This window comes from Physella acuta, unplaced genomic scaffold (genome assembly GCF_028476545.2).
Source record: "Physella acuta isolate Inbredline_101_S28 unplaced genomic scaffold, ASM2847654v3 ptg000280l, whole genome shotgun sequence".
Lineage (NCBI taxonomy): Eukaryota > Metazoa > Mollusca > Gastropoda > Physidae > Physella > Physella acuta.
In genome coordinates this window covers 3,703-25,450 of record NW_026731799.1, presented here as the reverse complement: position 1 = coordinate 25,450, position 21,748 = coordinate 3,703, and the positions used below count along the sequence as shown (strand labels likewise).

General features: G+C 34.8%; 2 protein-coding genes across 2 annotated transcripts; both read left to right on the top strand.

Moving 5' to 3' along the window:
• Nucleotides 1–211: 211 nt before the first annotated feature.
• LOC131939458 (tetraspanin-7) lies at nt 212–15,041 on the top strand. Its single transcript, XM_059297761.1, has 7 exons — nt 212–433; nt 9,092–9,280; nt 10,112–10,186; nt 10,699–10,800; nt 11,926–12,096; nt 12,522–12,605; nt 13,429–15,041. Exons 1-7 carry the CDS (start codon nt 341–343, stop codon nt 13,498–13,500), a joined length of 786 nt encoding a protein of 261 aa, XP_059153744.1. The 5' UTR covers nt 212–340; the 3' UTR covers nt 13,501–15,041.
• A 5,243-nt stretch (nt 15,042–20,284) lies between these two features.
• On the top strand, nt 20,285–21,328 carry LOC131939460 (uncharacterized). Its single transcript, XM_059297762.1, has one exon. It carries the CDS (start codon nt 20,285–20,287, stop codon nt 21,326–21,328), a length of 1,044 nt encoding a protein of 347 aa, XP_059153745.1.
• Nucleotides 21,329–21,748: the final 420 nt, after the last annotated feature.

The following is a 21,748-nucleotide window of genomic DNA, read 5'->3' as shown; positions in this document are numbered from 1 at the left end:
CCTCCTAACGCATCCATGCCCACGCCACTGTAAATATATCTTAAACAATATTATTTTTTAATTAGTAAGTAGGCGAGCTTATACAACAACAATATTATTAATGACAATATCTAGTTCAGTTATTTTATTTCTTAGGTTAATGTGAACTCCGTTTACCAAGGGAGAAAATTCTTTTTTAAATAGTCTTTAAGGTTTGACCTCTTTTATTTGCATTTCCGGCAATAATTTGATGACAGCAAAGTCTGGCACCATCTGGAAATCAGAGTGTAGTGATCTGCCATCTGATAGAAGATCTTCATCTACATTGTAAACCACTAGTGTTAAATTTTAAAATTTGAAAATGACGAAAGGAAGGGTTGATAGTGCTCTTTCGACTGCACCAGTGGTGACATGTATGAAAACTCTAATGATGGTTTTTAATTTCATATTTTGGGTGAGTAGGCGTATTTCTGAAGTATTTCAATCGGTTTTTTTTTAATTTCCTGATTAGCCTCCCTTTCTATTTTTGAGTATTTATTAATTTAATCAACCACCACACATATTTTTGTTAGGCTAATTATTAATTAATTATTAATTAACTGAGTCTTCTGATATATGATTTCAAATAGGCTTAATAATGAAATTATAAACTTGAAAATAGGGCCATTGCGCGGCATTAAGTAGTAGTAGTCACAAGTAGGGCATATGAGGCCTATTCAATTTTCAATTTATTTTTATTCATGTTTCTCTATTTTAAATTTTTATTTATTAGGCCTACTATTACTTTACTCTATTAGATTAGTATAGTTAGGCCCTTCTAATTGATTACTGTTACTATGTATTAGTATGTATCACTTAGTAGGCTGACTTAGGTTATAGTCCTATATAGAACTATATAGGCTATATAGTAGTATATAGTATATACTATAGGCCTATAGTATATAGGCCTAGTATAAAACTGTAAAGTAAGATCTAGGCCTAGTACTAGTAGATTACTTATAATTTATAATTATAGGGCCTACTGGCGACTTTTTCAATTTTTTTTCATTGTTCTTAATTGTAACGTTTGATGGTGGTATTTCCTCCAACGATTAAATATTGCGTGTCAACCTCATCCAGAATCGGTTGTTGTCAGCAGCTGTTTAGCCTAATCTGCCTGGGGGTTTGAACTTAGTTCTTTTCAGTTTAGCAATCAAAAGCATTAACCACTTAATCATGCCGACCCCCCCCCCCCCTTGCTCTTTGAAAGTGAAACTATAAAATAAAAATAAATTTCTTCTAAATTTAACATGCTGCAGTGCATCATACCTCCCTTTAAAAAGATTAAAATGTTATTAATAAGAAAGTAGACCTATTAATTATGAATATTCTTGCTATAAGAATGTACATATTTTAAGAAGCCATGCCTATTGCCTTGTCTAGCTTGTATGCAAATATGATATCTAATTAATTTATTAACCCAAGCCCTTACACCATATTAAAAAAGAAGCCTATTGAAAGCTGTGAGTGTTTCAGAGATAATGGAAAATACGTTAAATACTTGAGAATTGCCAAAAATACAATATGATGACAGATATTAAACTGTTTGTAGAGAGTGTGCAAGAATAGAGAAAAAATTATTAATCTTTAATTAATAGGGTCATAAAAATTGTATTTTAAACACATTAAATTAGTTATTATTTTCTTAATAAAAAAATGGAAAAAAGTATTCAAAAGTACAAAAAAAAACCCATTCTGTTGAAAAACAAGATTTTGGTGATTTTTTTTTACTGCACATATGCTCATAATGAGCTCTGTAATATCAGTCATGCATCATTGCATGGTAGGGTTGATCAACTTTTCAATATTCATTACTCATGTGCAGTAGTATTGTGAGATGTAAATAAAAATATAACTTAAGTTCTATCCTTTAGCATAGCCAAGTCCTAACATTAACATTACTTTATGGTTAGGGTTAAGTTTAAAGTGTCTTTCTTTAATTAACAGGGGTAATGTTCTATTACAGCAGTTGGTCAGATGGTAACATACTGGGGGTAATTGTGAGGTATTGTTCAATGTGGGGGGGGGGGGGGGGGGGTGATATTCTGCTCCTGCACAACACTAGTGAACAGCTTTACTATATTGCTTGTACACTCACATCCACTTGTATTTAAAATGTGATTTATTCAGTCAATGGGCTGATATTAATTAAGAAAATAAATGGCAACCCCTTTTACAACTTAAGGTACAGGTGAAATAGAATTGGTCTTTTTTTTTCTGCACTGTTACCAGCTGCTTTGACAATCCCCAACTCAAGTCAAGTACCCATTAGAGCTGGGTGTATTAAAGGACTTTGTAATTTACGTTACCCAATTTATTTCAGGCTAGTTTAGAAACCACATGTCTACCAAAATTTTGTGAGAGATACTGAAAATGTTAAATTTTAGAACAAATACTGATGTGTATGTGCACATGCAGTGTAAGTTGATGAATTATTAACTGTTCTAAACTAGTTAAACTGAGTCCACCCTACTCAGATGGGTACCTAACACATGTTAGGGAAAGTAAAGGCGGCTGGGCATAGTGATGACCACACTATCTCTTCAAATGCCGAGGTCACAGAAACAAGTAAACTCTACTTCACTTGCCCTATAGACCGTCAGGTTTGAAAAGGGAACTTTTACTAAACTCGTTACCACCTAACTAATAAAGAAGCAGATGTCACAATAATGGATCACAAATTCAATATTGACAATCTTACAAAAAAATGAAAAATTTTCATATTTTGTACCAAGAGATACTACTAAATCTGCCAATTATTTCTGGGCTGTACATCCTTTGTGTATAACTTGGCTGAAGACAATGTGTTAGGGATTTCCAGGTGAATGCTTTCTATTCTTTACAAAACTACACACTTTTGGGCATGTGTACGAAGCATGGTGTGTGATTGATGTAACAGGCTGTTTCAGTTTGTTTAGGCACACTTCCTTTAAAAACAAAACACATTTAATTGAGAAGCATGGTGTGTCGCCAAAGACTAAAATTTAAAGTTGAATATAATAATTCAATATTTACAAGATTGTAAAACTGGGTAGTGACGCTCATGGTGACAGAACCACTTCTGATCCCTAGCCTGAACTTAATTACCACCCATCATCTAAACTTTGTTTGGGCTGAAACGTACCTCCCTAATTAAAGCCTTGCTAAAACGTACCTCCCTATTTAAAGCCTTGCTAAAACGTACCTCCCTAATTAAAGCCTTGCTAAAACGTACCTCCCTAATTAAAGCCTTGCTAAAACGTACCTCCCTAATTAAAGCCTTGCTAAAACGTACCTCCCTAATTAAAGCCTTGCTAAAACCTACCTCCCTAATTAAAGCCTTGCTAAAACCTACCTCCCTAATTAAAGCCTTGCTAAAACCTACCTCCCTAATTAAAGCCTTGCTAAAACCTACCTCCCTAATTAAAGCCTTGCTAAAACCTACCTCCCTAATTAAAGCCTTGCTAAAACCTACCTCCCTAATTAAAGCCTTGCTAAAACCTACCTCCCTAATTAAAGCCTTGCTAAAACCTACCTCCCTAATTAAAGCCTTGCTAAATCGTACCTCACTAATTAAAGCCTTGCTACTATGCTGGTACTGGTGTCCTATTGGCTGCAGGTATGCCAGAACAATTGTTGAGGTGGAAGTGGCCAAATGTGATTAGTCACTCAATTTTGTAATTCTATTATGGAACTGTACAGGCAATACATTTTGGTCTAAATTTACACATCTGATTGTCACAGTGGAATCTATTTTTTTTTTATATGAAAAAAAATTACTTGTTATAGTGGCTTCATGCTCTTGTACTCTTTTTATACATGTTCTATCAACATGTGCCTCATCAAGATTTTCTATTATCTTCAACATAACACCTCTAGAATAATCTTCTAGATTTGTTTCTATCCTTCGCTTCAGTAAGTTAAGCCTTCAAGTATAACAGACTGGCTTTAAACTAAGTTTCCCTAGCTAATGGTACAGCTTCTGACCTTTCCATTTGTGACCCCCAGAGAGTCAAGTCTTAGAAGGGTGAGCGAGGTCACATGACAGATCAATAAACCAATAACAGTTCCATGATTCCTGTATAGCCTCTTGGTTTCCCCATAAAGCATTGTACCTGCCACCTCCTATGCTGCATTATTTATTCATTTCATAGTGTGTTGTGCAACGCCAGACAATTTAATTCATTAATCATTGATTTTAAATTTTGTTTCTTTTTTTTTTTTGGGTTTTTTCATTAATAATAATAAAATATCATTTTCACTAAAGGCATAAAACAATATAGCTTAGAAATATGTGTAGAGCATGATAAAAATAATGTTTTATATAGCTGTTGCTACCCTAAAGCCTGGAAATATGTGTAGAGCAATATAAAAGTAATATGTTTTATATAACTGTTACTACCCTTAGCCTAACCCTAACTGGTACAGTCATAAGATGGCCGGTTACATTACAATGCTGCCTGCCAATAAATACAAAATACTAAATCAGGTCATAAGCTAATGACTACAAAATACTAAAACCACCACATCAAAAGGATGTTGAGATGACCACATCAAGATGATGTTGAGTTGTGTTACAATACACAGAGAATGTCACACTGTGTTGGTCATCAAAAGACTTCTCGTCTGTTACATCAAATTTTTATACCACCATTTTTTAGATGGGTAAACTCAAGTTTTAGACCACCATTTTTTAAGACAGGGAAACTCAAGTTTTAGACCACCATTTTTTAGATGGGTAAACTCAAGTTTTAGACCACCATTTTTTAGACGGGTAAACTCGAGTTTTAGACCACCATTTTTTAGACGGGTAAACTAAAGTTTTAGACCACCATTTTTTAGACGGGTAAACTCAAGTTTTAGACCACCATTTTTTAAGACAGGGAAACTCAAGTTTTAGACCACCATTTTTTAGACGGGTAAACTCAAGTTTTAGACCACCATTTTTTAGACGGGTAAACTCGAGTTTTAGACCACCATTTTTTAGACGGGTAAACTCAAGTTTTAGACCACCATTTTTTAGATGGGTAAACTCAAGTTTTAGACCACCATTTTTTAGACGGGTAAACTCAAGTTTTAGACCACCATTTTTTAAGACAGGGAAACTCAAGTTTTAGACCACCATTTTTTAGACAGGGAAACTCAAGTTTTAGACCACCATTTTTTAGACGGGTAAACTCAAGTTTTAGACCACCATTTTTTAGACGGGTAAACTCAAGTTTTAGACCACCATTTTTTAGACAGGGAAACTCAAGTTTTAGACCACCATTTTTTAGACAGGGAAACTCAAGTTTTAGACCACCATTTTTTGAGACAGAGAAACTCAAGTTTTAGACCACCATTTTTTAGACGGGTAAACTCAAGTTTTAGACCACCATTTTTTAGACGGGTAAACTCAAGTTTTAGACCACCATTTTTTAGACCGGGAAATTCAAATTTTAGACCACCATTTTTTAGACAGGGAAACTCAAGTTTTAGACCACCATTTTTTAGACGGGTAAACTCAAGTTTTAGACCACCATTTTTTAGACGGGTAAACTCAAGTTTTAGACCACCATTTTTTAGACAGGGAAACTCAAGTTTTAGACCACCATTTTTTAGACAGGGAAACTCAAGTTTTAGACCACCATTTTTTGAGACAGAGAAACTCAAGTTTTAGACCACCATTTTTTAGACGGGTAAACTCAAGTTTTAGACCACCATTTTTTAGACGGGTAAACTCAAGTTTTAGACCACCATTTTTTAGACCGGGAAATTCAAATTTTAGACCACCATTTTTTAGACAGGGAAACTCAAGTTTTAGACCACCATTTTTTAGACGGGTAAACTCAAGTTTTAGACCACCATTTTTTAGACAGAGAAACTCAAGTTTTAGACCACCATTTTTTAGACGGGGAAATTCAAATTTTAGACCACCATTTTTTAGACAGGGAAACTCAAGTTTTAGACCACCATTTTTTAGACGGGGAAACTCAAGTTTTAGACCAGACCACCATTTTTTAGACAGGGAAACTCAAGTTTTAGACCACCATTTTTTAAGACAGGGAAACTCAAGTTTTAGACCACCATTTTTTAGACAGGGAAATTCAAATTTTAGACCACCATTTTTAAGACAAACTCAAATTTCTGTCTTTTCACATTGATAAAAAACAGAACCTTAAAAGCTTCTAATTAAATTTAATTAAAACTCAGCCGGACTAATGTCTTACAATTAATTTTGCCTGGGCGTTGGATTTTATATATTGATTATTTCTTAATTCTTGTAAGCAGTTTTCTCCCCTAGTTTGGTGGCTTGTAATATCTTCTTAAACACATTTTTATTTGAGTTATTTTTACTTTGTAGCCATTTAATATGAGATCTAAGGCAATAACTTTCTATTTTTGACTGCTGGGATTTTAGCTGGCATTTTAACACAAAGCAAGAAAATCAATAAGTTGTGTGACAATATAAGTCATGAGAAATGGTGTAGAATGTTGGTTTAGCATTTGTTAGTCATAAAGCATGTGACAAGTTGATTATTTCTAGTTTTTTTGACTGTCAATAAACAACTGATGGCAGTGTCATGTCACCTGCCAGTTGTCATTCACATCACCCATCAGACAAATCACATATCATTAATGTCACTTGTTTGGGGAAAAATAAAAATGACATGGCTCTTTACTGTTTTTTTTTTACCATGCCCATCTTTAAGAATTTAAAACATAATGTACAACTGATAGCAAGAGTACAAGTAGATCAGTGCAGATTAAATTAGCTTTATGTTAAAATAAATTTCATTTCCATTTTTGTAAAATTGTAAAAAAATGTTTATCGGGAGAATATTAAATAACAATTAGACAAGACTTTCGTTGTTATTTTAGAGTCACATAAACTTTTTTAATTTAAAATATTCGCTATATCAAACAATTAATTAGTATAATAGCAGTGTGAGACTGCTTTAACTGTGATAAAACAAATAACATTTCTGGTCACATCCACGTTCAAAACATCAGCGACATGTCACAAGCTGTCAGATAAATATTTCTAACATTTGCCAAAGACATTAACTTAATTGTTTTTCTTATGTATCACGTTTTTTTTTACATTTGACATCACATAATACCTGAGTATGCTACAAACCAACACCATAAAATTAACTATGCATAGGCCCATCACAGGACCCCATTGTAATGTTACACACATGTGTATTGATTGGTTTACTCAGCTCCATATAACCAGTCAATACAAAAAAATTCAAGCTGTGTTTGCAGCTACAACATCTGAAAAATATTTATTATTATATGTTCATAGAGATTAATTAAATTTCACATGTGTGTATTTTTTAGCGCAATTTCCATACAGACAATTGCGATTATTAACTCGTCATTTATGGATGGATGGATGGATGGATGTGTGTCCGCAGTTTTAAGTGGTATCTCCTCCTCAACAAAGCAATATCGAGGACTAGTTCCAAAAGCAAATATGTTAAGCAAGTTCCAAGGATGATTGTGGGCCAAAAAAATTCCCGGAATTCCTTCCTGGATTTCCCGGAACAGCCAAAAATCCTCGAACAAATGCGACTTGAAACATTTACCAATCGATTAATGCCATAATTTAGAACAATATTGCCGAAGAAAGTTTTCAAAAATATCCTTTCGTTCGGTCACAAAATTTTTTTAAAAATTATTTAAACTGAGCATCGTGTAGGCCTAGGATGATATTTTAAACTGAGCATCTTGTAGGCCTACTCGTTAAAATAAAACTATTTCCGTTGATATAGGTTAATATAGTTGTCTTTTTTTTTTTACTTATTAATTCAAACGTTATTTTTGTACCCTATTAATGTATTTATAATTTATATGAGAGTGATAGGGAGTTATGTTTCGCTAGGCCTAATCATTTTTTCACATTTTTAAAAAAATTAATTAAGGAAATTGCGCTTAAATTGTCACTAGACTTTTTATTAACTTGTTTAGATTAAATTTTGGTCATTTCTGAATTTGCAATCAATTTTTAAATTTATCAATTACTTGAGTATTTGTAAAACAAAATAAAATTGGGTTACTGCCCTTTGAAGAAAAGAAAGCTGTGTCCCTTTGTGTAGCCACAATCAATAAGGGAGAGTCCAGCTTGATTGATTAGATAGTTTGTGTGTTTGTCATTGGCCCGTAATATGTTTATTATTCAAATAAGATGTCAAGATTTGAATAGAACAGCTGGCTAACAAAACAACCAATTTTGTTACATGACAACGTGTAGAGGGAAAATGTGAAAATTTGGTTTTGAGACATCAGTGCAGCACAACACTGTGGTAGATGAAGTGCCAACACTACACAACATACTATATGTGCATCAGATTTCCGTTATCACCCCTACCCAGACATGTACAAGCTTAAATAAAAAACATTCCCGTGATTCTAGGTGATGTGTACCTCATAGAAAAGTGGATGTTTTTGCTTAAAAAACATTCCCATGATTCTAGGTGATGTGTACCTCATAGAAAAGTGGATGTTTTTGCTTAAAAACATTCCCATGATTCTAGGTGATGTGTACCTCATAGAAAAGTGGATGTTTTTGCTTAAAAACATTCCCATGATTCTAGGTGATGTGTACCTCATAGAAAAGTGGATGTTTTTGCTTAAAAACATTCCCATGATTCTAGGTGATGTGTACCTCATAGAAAAGTGGATGTTTTTGCTTACGCAAAGATTTTTTAATAAAATAATTAGGAAGAAAATTAATTTGAAAGCCATCAAGTTACAGGACCACTTTGTTAAAAAAAATTGTATTAGCTTTGCCATTGTTTTTAAATATGCTATATTTGAAAAAAAAATTTTGGATAGAAATCAATATCTACATAGTATTAAAAAAATATAAATTAAAAAAAGGATAACAGATTCAGAATGGAGTTTCATTTTGATTTTTTTTAAAAACATAATTTTACATAAACTGATACTTTGTGGAGTTGTCCATGTGCCAATTTGGTCAGTGTCAGTTGTCAATAAAGTGAGTTGTCAATCTGCATGTTGACAACTCCCGTTGTCATACTAGCAGTTGTACTGTGTTGTGGCCAAGTGATTGTTATTATAACTCTGGCCATTGGTTTCTTCTCAGGTGACTGGTATTGTGATACTGGCCATAGGTATTTGGACCAAGGTCGACCTCTACAAGTACCTGGAACTCTCGTCCATCTACCAACCCGAGGCCCCCTATGTCCTGATTGGTGTCGGAGCTGTCATTGTTCTCATTGGTTCCTTAGGATGTTGTTGCACCATCAAAGGTCACTCACTGCTTCTGTATATGGTAAGTAAATAACATATTTTCTCTATGTCTGTAAGAAGGTTTGTTTATGCAGTTTTATGTTTTAAGAAAATTATTCTGTTCATTTTTATTTTTTAAATCTATTGTCTCTATATTTGTAAGTAAATTGTTTTCTTTACATCTGTATGAAATTTTGTTTTATGTAAGTCTGGCACCAAACTAGCACATGTCTCCACAGCACCTAATGTAGCACATAATTCCACAGCACCAAACTAAGCACATTACTCCACAGCACCTAATGTAGCACATAATTCCACAGCACCAAACTTAGCACATAATTCCACAGCACCAAACTAAGCACATTACTCCACAGCACCAAACTAAGCACATGACTCCACAGCACCAAACTTAGCACATAATTCCACAGCACCAAACTAAGCACATTACTCCACAGCACCAAACTTAGCACATTACTCCACAGCACCAAACTTAGTACATTACTCCACAGCACCAAACTTAGTACATAATTCCACAGCACCAAACTTAGTACATAATTCCACAGCACCAAACTTAGTACATAATTCCACAGCACCAAACTAAGCACATGTCTCCACAGCACCAAACTTAGTACATAATTCCACAGCACCAAACTAAGCACATGTCTCCACAGCACCAAACTAAGCACATGTCTCCACAGCACCAAACTAAGCACATGACTCCACAGCACCAAACTAAGCACATGACTCCACAGCACCAAACTAAGCACATGTCTCCACAGCACCTAATGTAGCACATAATTCCACAGCACACGATTCCACTTAGTACAGACTTTACCAGATATTAAATAAAAGTTTTCATTGTCTTCCCCCACAGTTCTGCGGTTTCCTGTTTGTTGTGTTTGTTGTTGAGTTAAGTGCAGGCATCGCATTGCTAGTCTACAGAGGAAAGGTAAGACTTGTCTCTTTGACTTGACAGAACTAGTAACAAGTCTTAAACATTCAAATACTTGACTGACTTTTTACTCTTAGAAATATGTAATACTGGCTGATTTTGAGTCAAGTATTCAGAATATCACACAACATTAAGTATAAAGAATTGTTAACAATTGAAGTGGAGCATCTTCATGTTAATCTTGTGTTTTAAGTCCAGGGCATTGAATAAGTAAATAAATAGAAAAAAACAAAAAAAAATAGGCAACAATGGACTAAATGAATACTCTGTTTAACAAGACAGCAATTGGTAGGCTAATAATTAAGAGGGCATAACAAATGTGACTAAAAGATGGCATATATTAAAACAATAACTTTACCCATGCTTATTTTATGTAGCTAGAGAAAGGTTTCAAAGATGGCATATATTAAAACAATAACTTTACCCATGCTTATTTTATGTAGCTAGAGAAAGGTTTCAAAGATGGCATATATTAAAACAATGACTTTACCTATGCTTATTTTATGTAGCTAGAGAAAGGTTTCAAAGATGGACTGTCTGAAGCCATTAAACGCTATGATGTCAAAGGGGAAGGGGAAATAACTCGAGCACTTGATGAACTTCAAGCAAAGGTAACCCCTCTTTAAATGCTATTTGTTAATAATGTGTAAGATAATTTTATTTTGATCACCCTTAAGCTAGTTTAAGGAACTGCTTTTTACTTTCTCGTATATACGAAGTATAGAGAAAGTCTTGTAATCGTGCAAAAAAAAAAAATCGAGATTTTTACAAATCTCGACGTTTTACACCTCACTGATACGGAAAAACATAATTTTGCAATCTTGTCTGTGTGTCTGTCTGTGTATCTGTCTGTGTGTCTGTCTGTCTGTCCGTGTGTAAACACGATAACTTGAGTACCGTTACTGCTAGGTTGATGAAATTTCATATATAAGTATTTTATCAAAATCGTAGATCCGTATCAACTTTTGAACGATTTCCGATAACCGGAAGTGGTACTTTTCCTACTTTGAATTTTTCAAAAGCCTATAACTTGAGTACTATTTCAAATAGATAAACGAAATTTCACATGTAAGTAAAAGATCTAATTCTCTACCTTCTGTTAAATTTTGAGTAATTTCTGTTGACCGGAAGTAGTAATTTACGCTACTTCCGATTTCTCAAAAAACTAATGTAAATTTTAAAAGTACTAATAATATTGCGCACTATTATGCGCTTTTTTACTTGGCGTTCACTTGGTGTGCAATTAATTAGTCTACGAGATTTTATTCTATTTTTAAAACTTTAAGTATTTAAAATGGATTAAAAATCGTGTCTATAGCCCGAGTTCCCATCCCCTATTATTTTATATAAGAATATTCGAGAAAGTTTAGGGGAGATCACTCCCGGTTTATTTTTTTTTGTTTTTAAAGAAAGCTACCAATAGTTAGCTTATTAAAATTAAGCTTGACTAATATGTTAAAGTTGACCTTGACTATGATGTTAAAGTTGACCTTGACACTTGTTAAAGTTGACCTTAACTGATATTTAAAGTTGACCATCACTGAGATGTTAAAGTTGACCTTGACTAAGATGTTAAAGTTGACATTCGCTGAGATGTTAAAGTTGACCTTGACTAATATGTTAAAGTTGACCTTGACTAAGATGTAAAAGTTGACCTTGACTAAGATGTAAAAGTTTACATTAACTGAGATATTAAAGTTGACCTTGACTAAAATGTTTTGACCTCTTTTGACCAGCTGGTGTGTTGTGGCATACAGAACTACACGGACTGGTTCAACTCTCCGTACTCGATCAAAGAGCAGCAACCCTTCTCCGTCCCCGAGTCCTGCTGTAAGGTCAAGGCCACTGAATGTCACCACATTGGGCTCAAGGGGCCAAACGCTACAACAAATGATATACACACACAGGTCAGAGTTCATTCTGTCAGCCATTCACACACACAAACACTCACACACATTTATATGTATGGTGTAGCCTGGAGGTAGGTCATCAAAAGCCTGAGGGTCTAAAGTTCGGATCCCAAGTTTAAGATTGTAGGTTGTCCCTGATTCCACCCAGCGTTGATGACAACCAGGCTCACATTGAGAAAATTATCAGTCAAGATGGCTGGGAGTAAACTGACCACAGTACACTATCATATACCGAGGTGACAAAAACATAAACTCTACTTCATCTACACTATTGAGCATTAGGTCAGGAAGGACAACTTTACTTGTACACATAGATCCCCATGTTCTGCTAATAAGATCCAGCATATTTGATCATGTTTTGTTGTCTGGTTCATATTTTCAGGGTTGCATATTTAAAAATGTTTACTGTATTTTATCCATAGGGTTGTCATAAGTTGGTTGTTGATTTCATCAATGGAAATATGGGGCCCATAGGGGGTGTGGCACTGGGTATTTCTTTCTTCCAGGTAAGACCGGCTTTAACTTTTTGATTTCATGAATGGAACTAAGGGGCGTGGTTATAAGTTTTTGTTTTCATCAATTAAAATATGTGTTTTCTGAATTCATCCTACAACTATCCATCAATTAGAATGTGTACCTTCAACCTTAAAAGTTTTTCATCAATTAAAGTATGTGTGCATTCAAAAATCACCCAAAGATTATTTTGGTATTGATTTTTTGAACACGTGTTAGATGCACTTAGATAAATATTTTTTGTTTAATAATTATTTAATTTAAAACTTCATCTTGATGAAGACCTGTTTTAATCATTTATTTATAGAGTTCTATGTTTGCTTGGTATATTCTAACTCTAAAACAATGTGTTATTCTCACACTAAAACCATGTGATATTCTCACACTAAAACCATGTGATATTCTCACACTAAAACAATGAGATATTCTCACACTAAAACCATGAGATATTCTCACACTAAAGTCATGTGCTATTCTCACACTAAAACCATGTGCTATTCTCACACTAAAACCATGTGCTATTCTCACACTAAAACCATGTGCTATTCTCACACTAAAACTATGTGCTATTCTCACACAAACCATGTGCTATTCTCACACTAAAACCATGTGCTATTCTCATACTAAAACCATGTGCTATTCTCACACTAAAACCATGTGCTATTCTCATACTAAAACTATGTATTATTCTCATACTAAAACTATGTGCTATTCTCACACTAAAACTATGTGCTATTCTCACACTAAAACTATGTGCTATTCTCACACTAAAACCATGTGCTATTCTCACACTAAAACCACATGCTGTTTCTGCAGGTTCTTGGAGCTATCCTGGCATTTTGCCTGGCCAAGTCCATCAGTCGAGCCAAGTATGAGCAAGTGGCCTAGACCCACACCCTTGAGTGGACAGTGGTCAAGCTCAGGCCACACTGGACGCACCCTAAGTTTATTTGACTTCCTTACGCTCATCTAAAACCATTGTTTAATTTTTGGCTAATTTAAAAAGTTTTTAAACCTGTGTATTTACGATGAGACAAAACTAAACGAAACTTTAGTGTTAAAATTTAATTAGTTTTAGTCTGATGCATGTCTCCACAAGAAATGAACTTTTGTTATTTATAAATAAGATTAACTATTCTCATAGGGGTTATGACAGCAAAAGTTTGCTTTGTTAGACTAAGCTTTTGATATCCTTTTGCACTTTGCTACATTTTATAGTTTTGACTTTTTTGCTTTTTTTTTGTGTCAAATGTTTTAAAAAACATTTTTTTTTAATCTCTTAGAAGTTTTCTAAGATAGTCTGCAAGTAATTGTTTCACAGTTGTTGTGCTTTAAGAATTAATTCTGTGCAATATTTTCAACATTTTCAACATACAGAACTTGTTCCAACTCACTATAGAGAACTTGTCCCTGCATTTTGTTCCTTGCTATTCTTCTTGCACTCTTATCCACATGTTGTTTCGTGTATTCTATAAGCTTATGCTTAGATTCAACAAGCTTCAAAAAGCCATTTGATTTTTAACTGCTAGCTTTCTTTATTAACTTTCCATGTTCCATTTCATCTTTTCATCCACACAAAATAGTGTTGGTTTAACCAACACCCCTCTCCCCATTTTAACTTAATTTCCAGTTTCTCTTCCATTTTATGATGTAAGTATTCCAAATATCCCTTACAATTAAATTATGTAAGCATTCCAAATTTCCCTTACAATTAAATTATGTAAGCATTTTTTATTTCAAAGTAACAGTTCAGTTATGTAAGCATTCCATTATACAAACTATATAATCATTCCACGCCCCTACAAAATTAGATTACATAATTTAACAAATCCATGTTTTTCATAGATTTTAAACTAATAGGTAAAACATTTGATTCACCACTTCTTTTTCCACTTCGTAAACATTTGATTTCCTCACAATAAATTTTTAGCGGTTATATGACATCTAACATGAATGATGTTCTTAGCTGTTATAGGACATCTGACAAAGCGGTTACATGACATCTAACAAGCTTGCTGTCTTAGATGCATGACATTCATTACCTATGATTCTGTTCACGATGTCACACATGCAGTTTATTATTCTGTGATAACCTTCAGTATTTTGTAGTATTAATCCCAATTTTTCGACTCCAAGTTGAACAATTTTCTCTAAAAACAGTGCTTCAGCTGTAAAATTTTTTTTTTTCGTAAATGTTTACCAACGTAAGGGGTTGGCTGAATCCTGCATTGTTATATTCAGTTACCTACTCAGTTTCAGCTGTGATAGCAGCTCCAGTGTCTGTTGATTACTCAAAGCACATTGTCTAAAATTGTTAACTAAAATGTCTAAAATCGTTAACTCAAAATGTCTAAAATCGTTAACTCAAAATATCTAAAACTGTTAACTCAAAATGTCTAAAACTGTTAACTCAAAATGTCTAAAATCGTTAACTCAAAATGTCTAAAATCGTTAACTCAAAATATCTAAAACTGTTAACTCAAAATATCTAAAACTGTTAACTCAAAATATCTAAAACTGTTAACTCAAAATATCTAAAACTGTTAACTCAAAATGTCTAAAATTGTTAACTAAAATGTCTTAAATCTGATTATCTACGATACATCAAAATGTCAAATAAACAACAACATAAATGTCACAATTTTGTGAGATTTAAAACATTTTATTGGTGATACGTGTGTATTGGTGACACGTGTATCACCACCTTAACTCAGCACAACCCGTGTAACTATTTTTTTCTCTGCCACCCATGCTCACCCCTGTCTTGCTGCCTGATACCCAATTCTTTCTCATTTAATGCTTGGCCGTGTGCTCTTGTCTCCGCTTGGCCATGTGCTGTCTCCGTTGGGCCATGTGCTACTGTTTTCATTTTTTTTTTAATTTGAAAAATTAAAGCATTGACCCGTTCTAATCTAAAAAAACCTGGCCAGTTAAAAGCTGACCAATCACTACACCCACAAGTTGAAACCTAACCAATCAAAACACTGCTGGTTTTTAACTCACCAATCAAAACACAGACAACATAAAAACTGACCAATCAAATCATCTATCACTAAAGACGCCTAAAATTATAAATACTAACAAAAATAACCACTACATGTTACGTATACATACAACATTTTTGTGTGTGCTGTAACATTTATTGTAAAGGGTATATTTTTTTTTTGTAATCTTTACATGTCACCAGTGACAATAACCCATCCAGTCCACAGCACTAACAACATTTATAGCACCAGAGTATTAAAAATCCTACTTAAGTGAATCTCAAAACAATCTAGTATTATTAAATATTATATTACCTATCCACTGTGCAATTTTTTTTACATCATATTTGCTTTTTGGTCTTTTATTAAATTGACCATTTGGTATCTTAAATACAGGGTGTGATTTCTTGTAGTATGTGTCTGTTATTTTTTACTAGGTATTTAAGTAAAATGTCCAGCATTTATACCAAGTCAATGATATTTTAATTTTTTTTGTGTTTACTGTTAACATGTTCATAAACCAAATCAAATTTTAACCTACTTAAATGCTATTTTTTCTGGCCATTGTGTTTTTAATTAAATTCGTTCTAGTTTGCCAAATTGTGTTAGTGCAGCCAAAATATTTTCCACATATTGAAGTTTATTTAAATTATTTTTTCTAAAAATATGTGATATTCTTTAACTTAAGACTTGTATGTATATTCAAATGCTAATTAATTCAAATTTTATTTGTTACCAAAAATGTGATTTTTATTCTGACTAAGCTGTGGGTTGTTATTTAAAGGTTAATTGTTTTTTTTTTTAAACTGATTTCTAAAAATTAAAGCATTAATTGTTTTTTACTTCTTCAGATAATTTTTTAACCCTGTGTAAGGTTATAAATACATTTTTGTTAACATTTGATATTCTGTGTTTAAAAACAATTTTTTTTTATCATTGTTCTTAATGTGCAACTAAAAAATGTAACTCCACACTTAAAGGAACTCTAGTCAAAGTTTTTAAACAACTAACATTTGTATACAGAAACTCAAATGATTCACACTTCTATGATCTGTGACTATGTACCTTAAACTTGTAACATAATTTTTTCTCCTTTTACTTTAGCTACTGCATGACTTAAATGTTTACATTTTTCTTGTGTGCTTAATTTCAAATCTCATGACATGAATTCTTGTGAAAATCAAAACTTAAAATACCATACATCATTGAGGGTAATGTTTTTAAAATCTTTATTTAAAAAATATGTTTGTTTCAAATAATGTTTTATTTAAGATGACATGTCCTTGGCTTACTTCTCATGAAAACTGGGGTTTTATATGTTACGTAAACTGAGTTAATGGGGGTTAATGGTCAGTTTAAAACTGGGAGTTTATATGTTATAGGTGGGTTATTGATCAGTCTAAAACTGGGGGTTTTATGTGGGGGTTAATGGTCAGTCTAAAACTGGGGGTTTTATATGTTATAGGTGGGTTATTGGTCAATCTAAAACTGGTTTTGTATGTTATATGGGGTTATTGGTTACACGCTACATATTCTGTGGGTTAATGCTCAGACTAAACAATCAGATACTGGGATTTTATTATCACTGAAAATGGAGGGGGGGGATTTAACATTTCACACAAGGATGAAAGATTTACAATCAATAGGAAATTGGGGAAAGATGTTTTAAATTTTAAAAACCCTAGATTTAAAAAAACAATGAGTTTACTACAATTAAGGGTAGATTGACAAGGCTAAAAATATGACCAGTATGGCATACCTAAACGTGTGGGGGGGGGGGGGGGGGGGGTTGTTATGGTGGTTCTTGTTTCACCAGTGAAGAAGCCAATGATTTCTTTAATTTTCAATGGACTTGCTACCAGCACAAGATGTAACTATGTTGTCATGCGGCTGTTGTCTTGTACCCCCAAACTTTAACTTTTTTTTCTGCCAACTTTTTTTTAGTGTGCAATAAAATCTTCAGTCCAGGAAAATCTAGACCGTTGTTGCTGATTTTAACTTGTACCTGTTTTTACTTGTGCAGTGTTGTATGATTTCCATCAGGGTGGTCGAATCGGTAAAGCTCATGGTTGCCATTTGGAAAAATCTCGAGTTCGAACCCTTGGGCAAATGAAGCTCGATAGCTGGGGAGAGCAACTCTTCTTGGAGTAGCGACTCCAATATCAAACTTAGTTGTACAAAGGCTATGGAAGCCAACACAAAAAGAAAAGCAGGCTGAAATCAGAGTCAACCAGTTGGCATGTAGTACTTAAGAACGAAGATTTTTAAAAAATGGTATAAAAGAAAGCCAGAATTTGAACTATAACATTAGACCAAGCCTGTGAAAAGTAACTGACTGAGAAGAGCATTGTCGTTCCATACATTTGTCTCGAAGAGCACTTGTCATTCAATACATTAGTTTAAAAGAGCATTTGTCATTCAATACATTAGTTTAAAAGAGCACTTGTCATTCAATACATTAGTCTAAAAGAGCACTTGTCATTCAATACATTTGTCTAGAAGAGCATTTGTCATTCTATCGAGTGCTTGAAATAAAACTATTCGTGATAGCTTTTACCAGACATTTGACAGAATTCAGAAATTTCTCACTTTGCCGGTAACAAGTAATAGTGAACTACAAGAAAATAAACCAAGATGACAGGAAGCACTTACACTGGGACGCTACAACAAGAAAGATAATTTGTTTAAATGACCCGTACTTATCCATCAAGCATGCACTGTAATGCACATCACAATACTGCATATCACAATGCTGTTATCACAACGGCACTTTCCGTTCAATTCACAACGTGTTATACGAGATTCAAGTCAGGAAACCAATTACGTTGTCTAAAGCACTAAGCCTTAGCCATAGAACCACAACCAGCCAATCAAAGTGTTGGCCAGCTGTATACTTGATATAGACAGTACAGTACAGTGATGGTCAACTGTATATTTGAGAGAGTACGGTACAGTACAGTGATGGTTTTGCTATACATTTGAGATAGACGTACAGCCCTATCTCAGGAACTACAACCCACTAAAATCGACGTTAGCCAGCAACGATTGTGTTTCAGCTTGAGAATAACGTCTTCGATGCGCTGCTCCATCGCCAGTAGGGGTGGGGAGGGGAGGGAGTAGACCGGCTCCTGGCCCTTGGCTCATTGACTCGGTTCCGTGAGGTTAATGATAATTAGAAGCTCCGGGGTGAGGCTTTGCTGTTTACGTAATCAATATCTGCTATATCAACACAAAAAGTTCTGTTCTAACCTAACAAGGTGGTAATTATTTTAATTGTTAAATAATTGAACACGTTCATTATATACAAGTATTCACTACAATCGTGTTGGGAGTCGGGGGGGGGGGGGGGGGGGGTGAATGACGCAGAAACACATCTTCCTGTGAAAAACTGTAATTACCTAATTAAAAAAAGACAAATGAAGTGTTGTTGACTTGTGCAGGGTATAGATTCAAAGATAATAACTGGAATTATCTAACTATAATACGTATTATTCGATAATGCTAAGGTTATAGATTTCAAAATAATTTTATTTTTATCAATGTATATATTGTGTATAAAAATACATGAACACTTGGAATTTTTCTTTGTTCCGTGGCTTTTCAAAATTCAAGGTATAACTTTGCTGTTGCTAATTTTTGCCCATCTTTCTTTACCAGTAGAGCGTTAAACGAGATTAAAATATAAATAATAATCATTAAAAAAGTTAAAAAAAAAACCCACGTTTTCTGATTGAACTAAAAAGTAGAAAATAAATGCTATACATCACAATAATGCAAGCGATCACTCTACTATAAGCGATGAAAAACGTGGGGCGCCGAAGTAAAAGTTATATTACTATTGATTCGATAATACTATTCACTTTTATTAGGGAGCTTGTAGAGAGTCAACATTATTAGAACTGTAAGAAAATCACGGCGCCCCACGTTTTTGATCGCTTATAGTAGAGTGATCGCTTGCATTATTGTGATGTATAGCATTTATTTTCTACTTTTTAGTTCAATCAGAAAACGTGGGTTTTTTAAAACTTTTTTAATGATTATTATTTTCTACTTTTTAGTCTTTGTCTGTTTGTTTGCATTAAAATCTTGCTATCGATTTTATCTTTTCACTTTTTTTTTGGGTAAACGAAGACAACTCGTAAAAAGACAACTCGTAAAAAACACGTTGTGTGAATACGTTACTGACTAGAACACATAGATTTGAACCCGTGTCGAGTGGGATAGCAATCGTGTGCCCAACCACTCGACCATATCGTCTCCCCCATACTGGCCACCAGTTGTTACGGTTGTTTGTACACAAACACCGCGTGAACACTACTCAGTAAGCAAAGAGGGAGAGTACCGAACCTTGTTTTCATCAAATTACAGTTACTGGGTGATGTCCCTTTTTCCCCACGTTTTTACTACAATTATATAGCGGTCTAAAATGCTCAATAAAATGTTTCCATGGATCAATTTAATAATAATAACAATTGAATATTCTATTGTCATCCAAAACAAAGCTTCCCTGAAACGCGCTAGCTAACTGGGAAGTGCCAGAAATTTCGATCGCAAGATTTGATCGGAAAAACAGAGACGAAAGCAAGTTAAAGAAAACGTGGGAAATACTTAGCATGGATCTGTGAGGGTCAGACAATTCCTTTTTCACGACGACATAATCTGCAATTGTTCCTAGAGAGAAGCTCGTCATGAACGTCACAAAGTTCGGCCCGTTGGTCAGTAGACCGGATGCGCTGGTCAGCTACGAGGTCAGGGAGAAGGTCGAGACCTTCAACGTCATGTTCGGGGAGGTGGTCGGCTTGTTAGGGATCATCGCCAACGTCATCAACATTGTCGTCTTCTCGAAAAACGGCTTCGACGACACGGTGAACATCAGCCTGACGGCTCTGGCGGCCGGCGACATCGGCGCCCTTGTCACGCTCCAGTGCTTCAACGTCATCGTCAACCCCTGGTTCCTGGCGCTGGACCTGCCCTTCCTGGCGCTGGAGATCCAGAGCCTGGTCGCTGGCTACCCCCACAACTATTTTGTCAAGGTGACGGGTTTCATCACGGCCTTCGTGGCGTTCGAGCGTTGCCTGTGCGTGTACACGCCACTCAAAGTCCGGCAGATCGTCACCAAAAAACTGGCCATTGCCTTCAACGTCTGCGTCTTTTTCGTCATCGCTCTGACCATGTTTCCGGTGTACTACACGGCGTACTACGACTGGAAATTTGTTCCTACCCTAAACAAAACGGTGCTAGGGATATTTTATACTAAAAATTTAAACGAGCTACTGGGGCCTTCATTGTTTATCACGAACTCCGTTGTACCGCTTATAGCTTTTGGTGTTATCATATTATGCAACATCGTTATAGGATTTAAACTGAAGAGTAAAGCAATATGGCGGAAAAAGGCCTCTAGCTCTGTAGCGGAAATAACCTTAAAAGAAAAGAGGGTTGTCGTCATGATTGTCACGGTGTCTATAATCTTCATCGTCTGCTTCATCCCGTCGTCTGCGCTGTTGTCAGCGCGCGCCGTGGTGCCAGAGTTGAGCATTGGGGGCGTGTACGCCAACATCAACTGGATCGTGGCCACGACAGCCTTGGAGATGGAGACGGTCAACTCCAGCATCACAGTCGTTGTCTACTATCGCATGAGTACCAAGTACCGGGAAACCCTGCGCGCTCTATTCCGGTGGGACGCAAAAAGCGCAGGGAAACAAACAAAAAATGCTGCACTAGATACAATTTAATCTAGACGATCTCAGTGACTTATAAAGTCTTTAGTGACGAGCCAACGAACCAGAAGATTTCTGTGATTTATAAGGATTTCAGAGACGATTGATTGACTGACTGATTGACTGATTGACAGATTAACTTCTTGGTAGATTTTGTTATCAAAAGTTTAATATTTTACTGCAACGGTTACATTTAATCAAAATAGTTCAATAATCTTCTGCACTGCTAAATGAAATAAATAGCAGGCCACACAAAACATAGACTACACACTACCAATACTGATATTTGTCTGAGCAACTCTGAGCCTGAGCTTGGCTAATTTTTCTTTCTCCGATCTGTAATGGGAACTCCCCCTAGTCAGTGTGCCGCGCACGTCTTTAATAGTTAGTGACTGTCTTTTAGGATTTTCTTTTTTACTTTCTCGTATATACGAA

Coding starts and splice junctions, on each gene's coding strand:
- LOC131939458 (XM_059297761.1), top strand. CDS start 341: ATGACGAAAGGAAGGGTTGATAGTGCTCTTTCGACTGCACCAGTGGTG. Junction 12,097..12,521: donor CAAATGATATACACACACAG/GTCAGAGTTCAT, acceptor TTTTATCCATAG/GGTTGTCATAAGTTGGTTGT. Junction 12,606..13,428: donor TGGGTATTTCTTTCTTCCAG/GTAAGACCGGCT, acceptor CTGTTTCTGCAG/GTTCTTGGAGCTATCCTGGC.
- LOC131939460 (XM_059297762.1), top strand. CDS start 20,285: ATGAACGTCACAAAGTTCGGCCCGTTGGTCAGTAGACCGGATGCGCTG.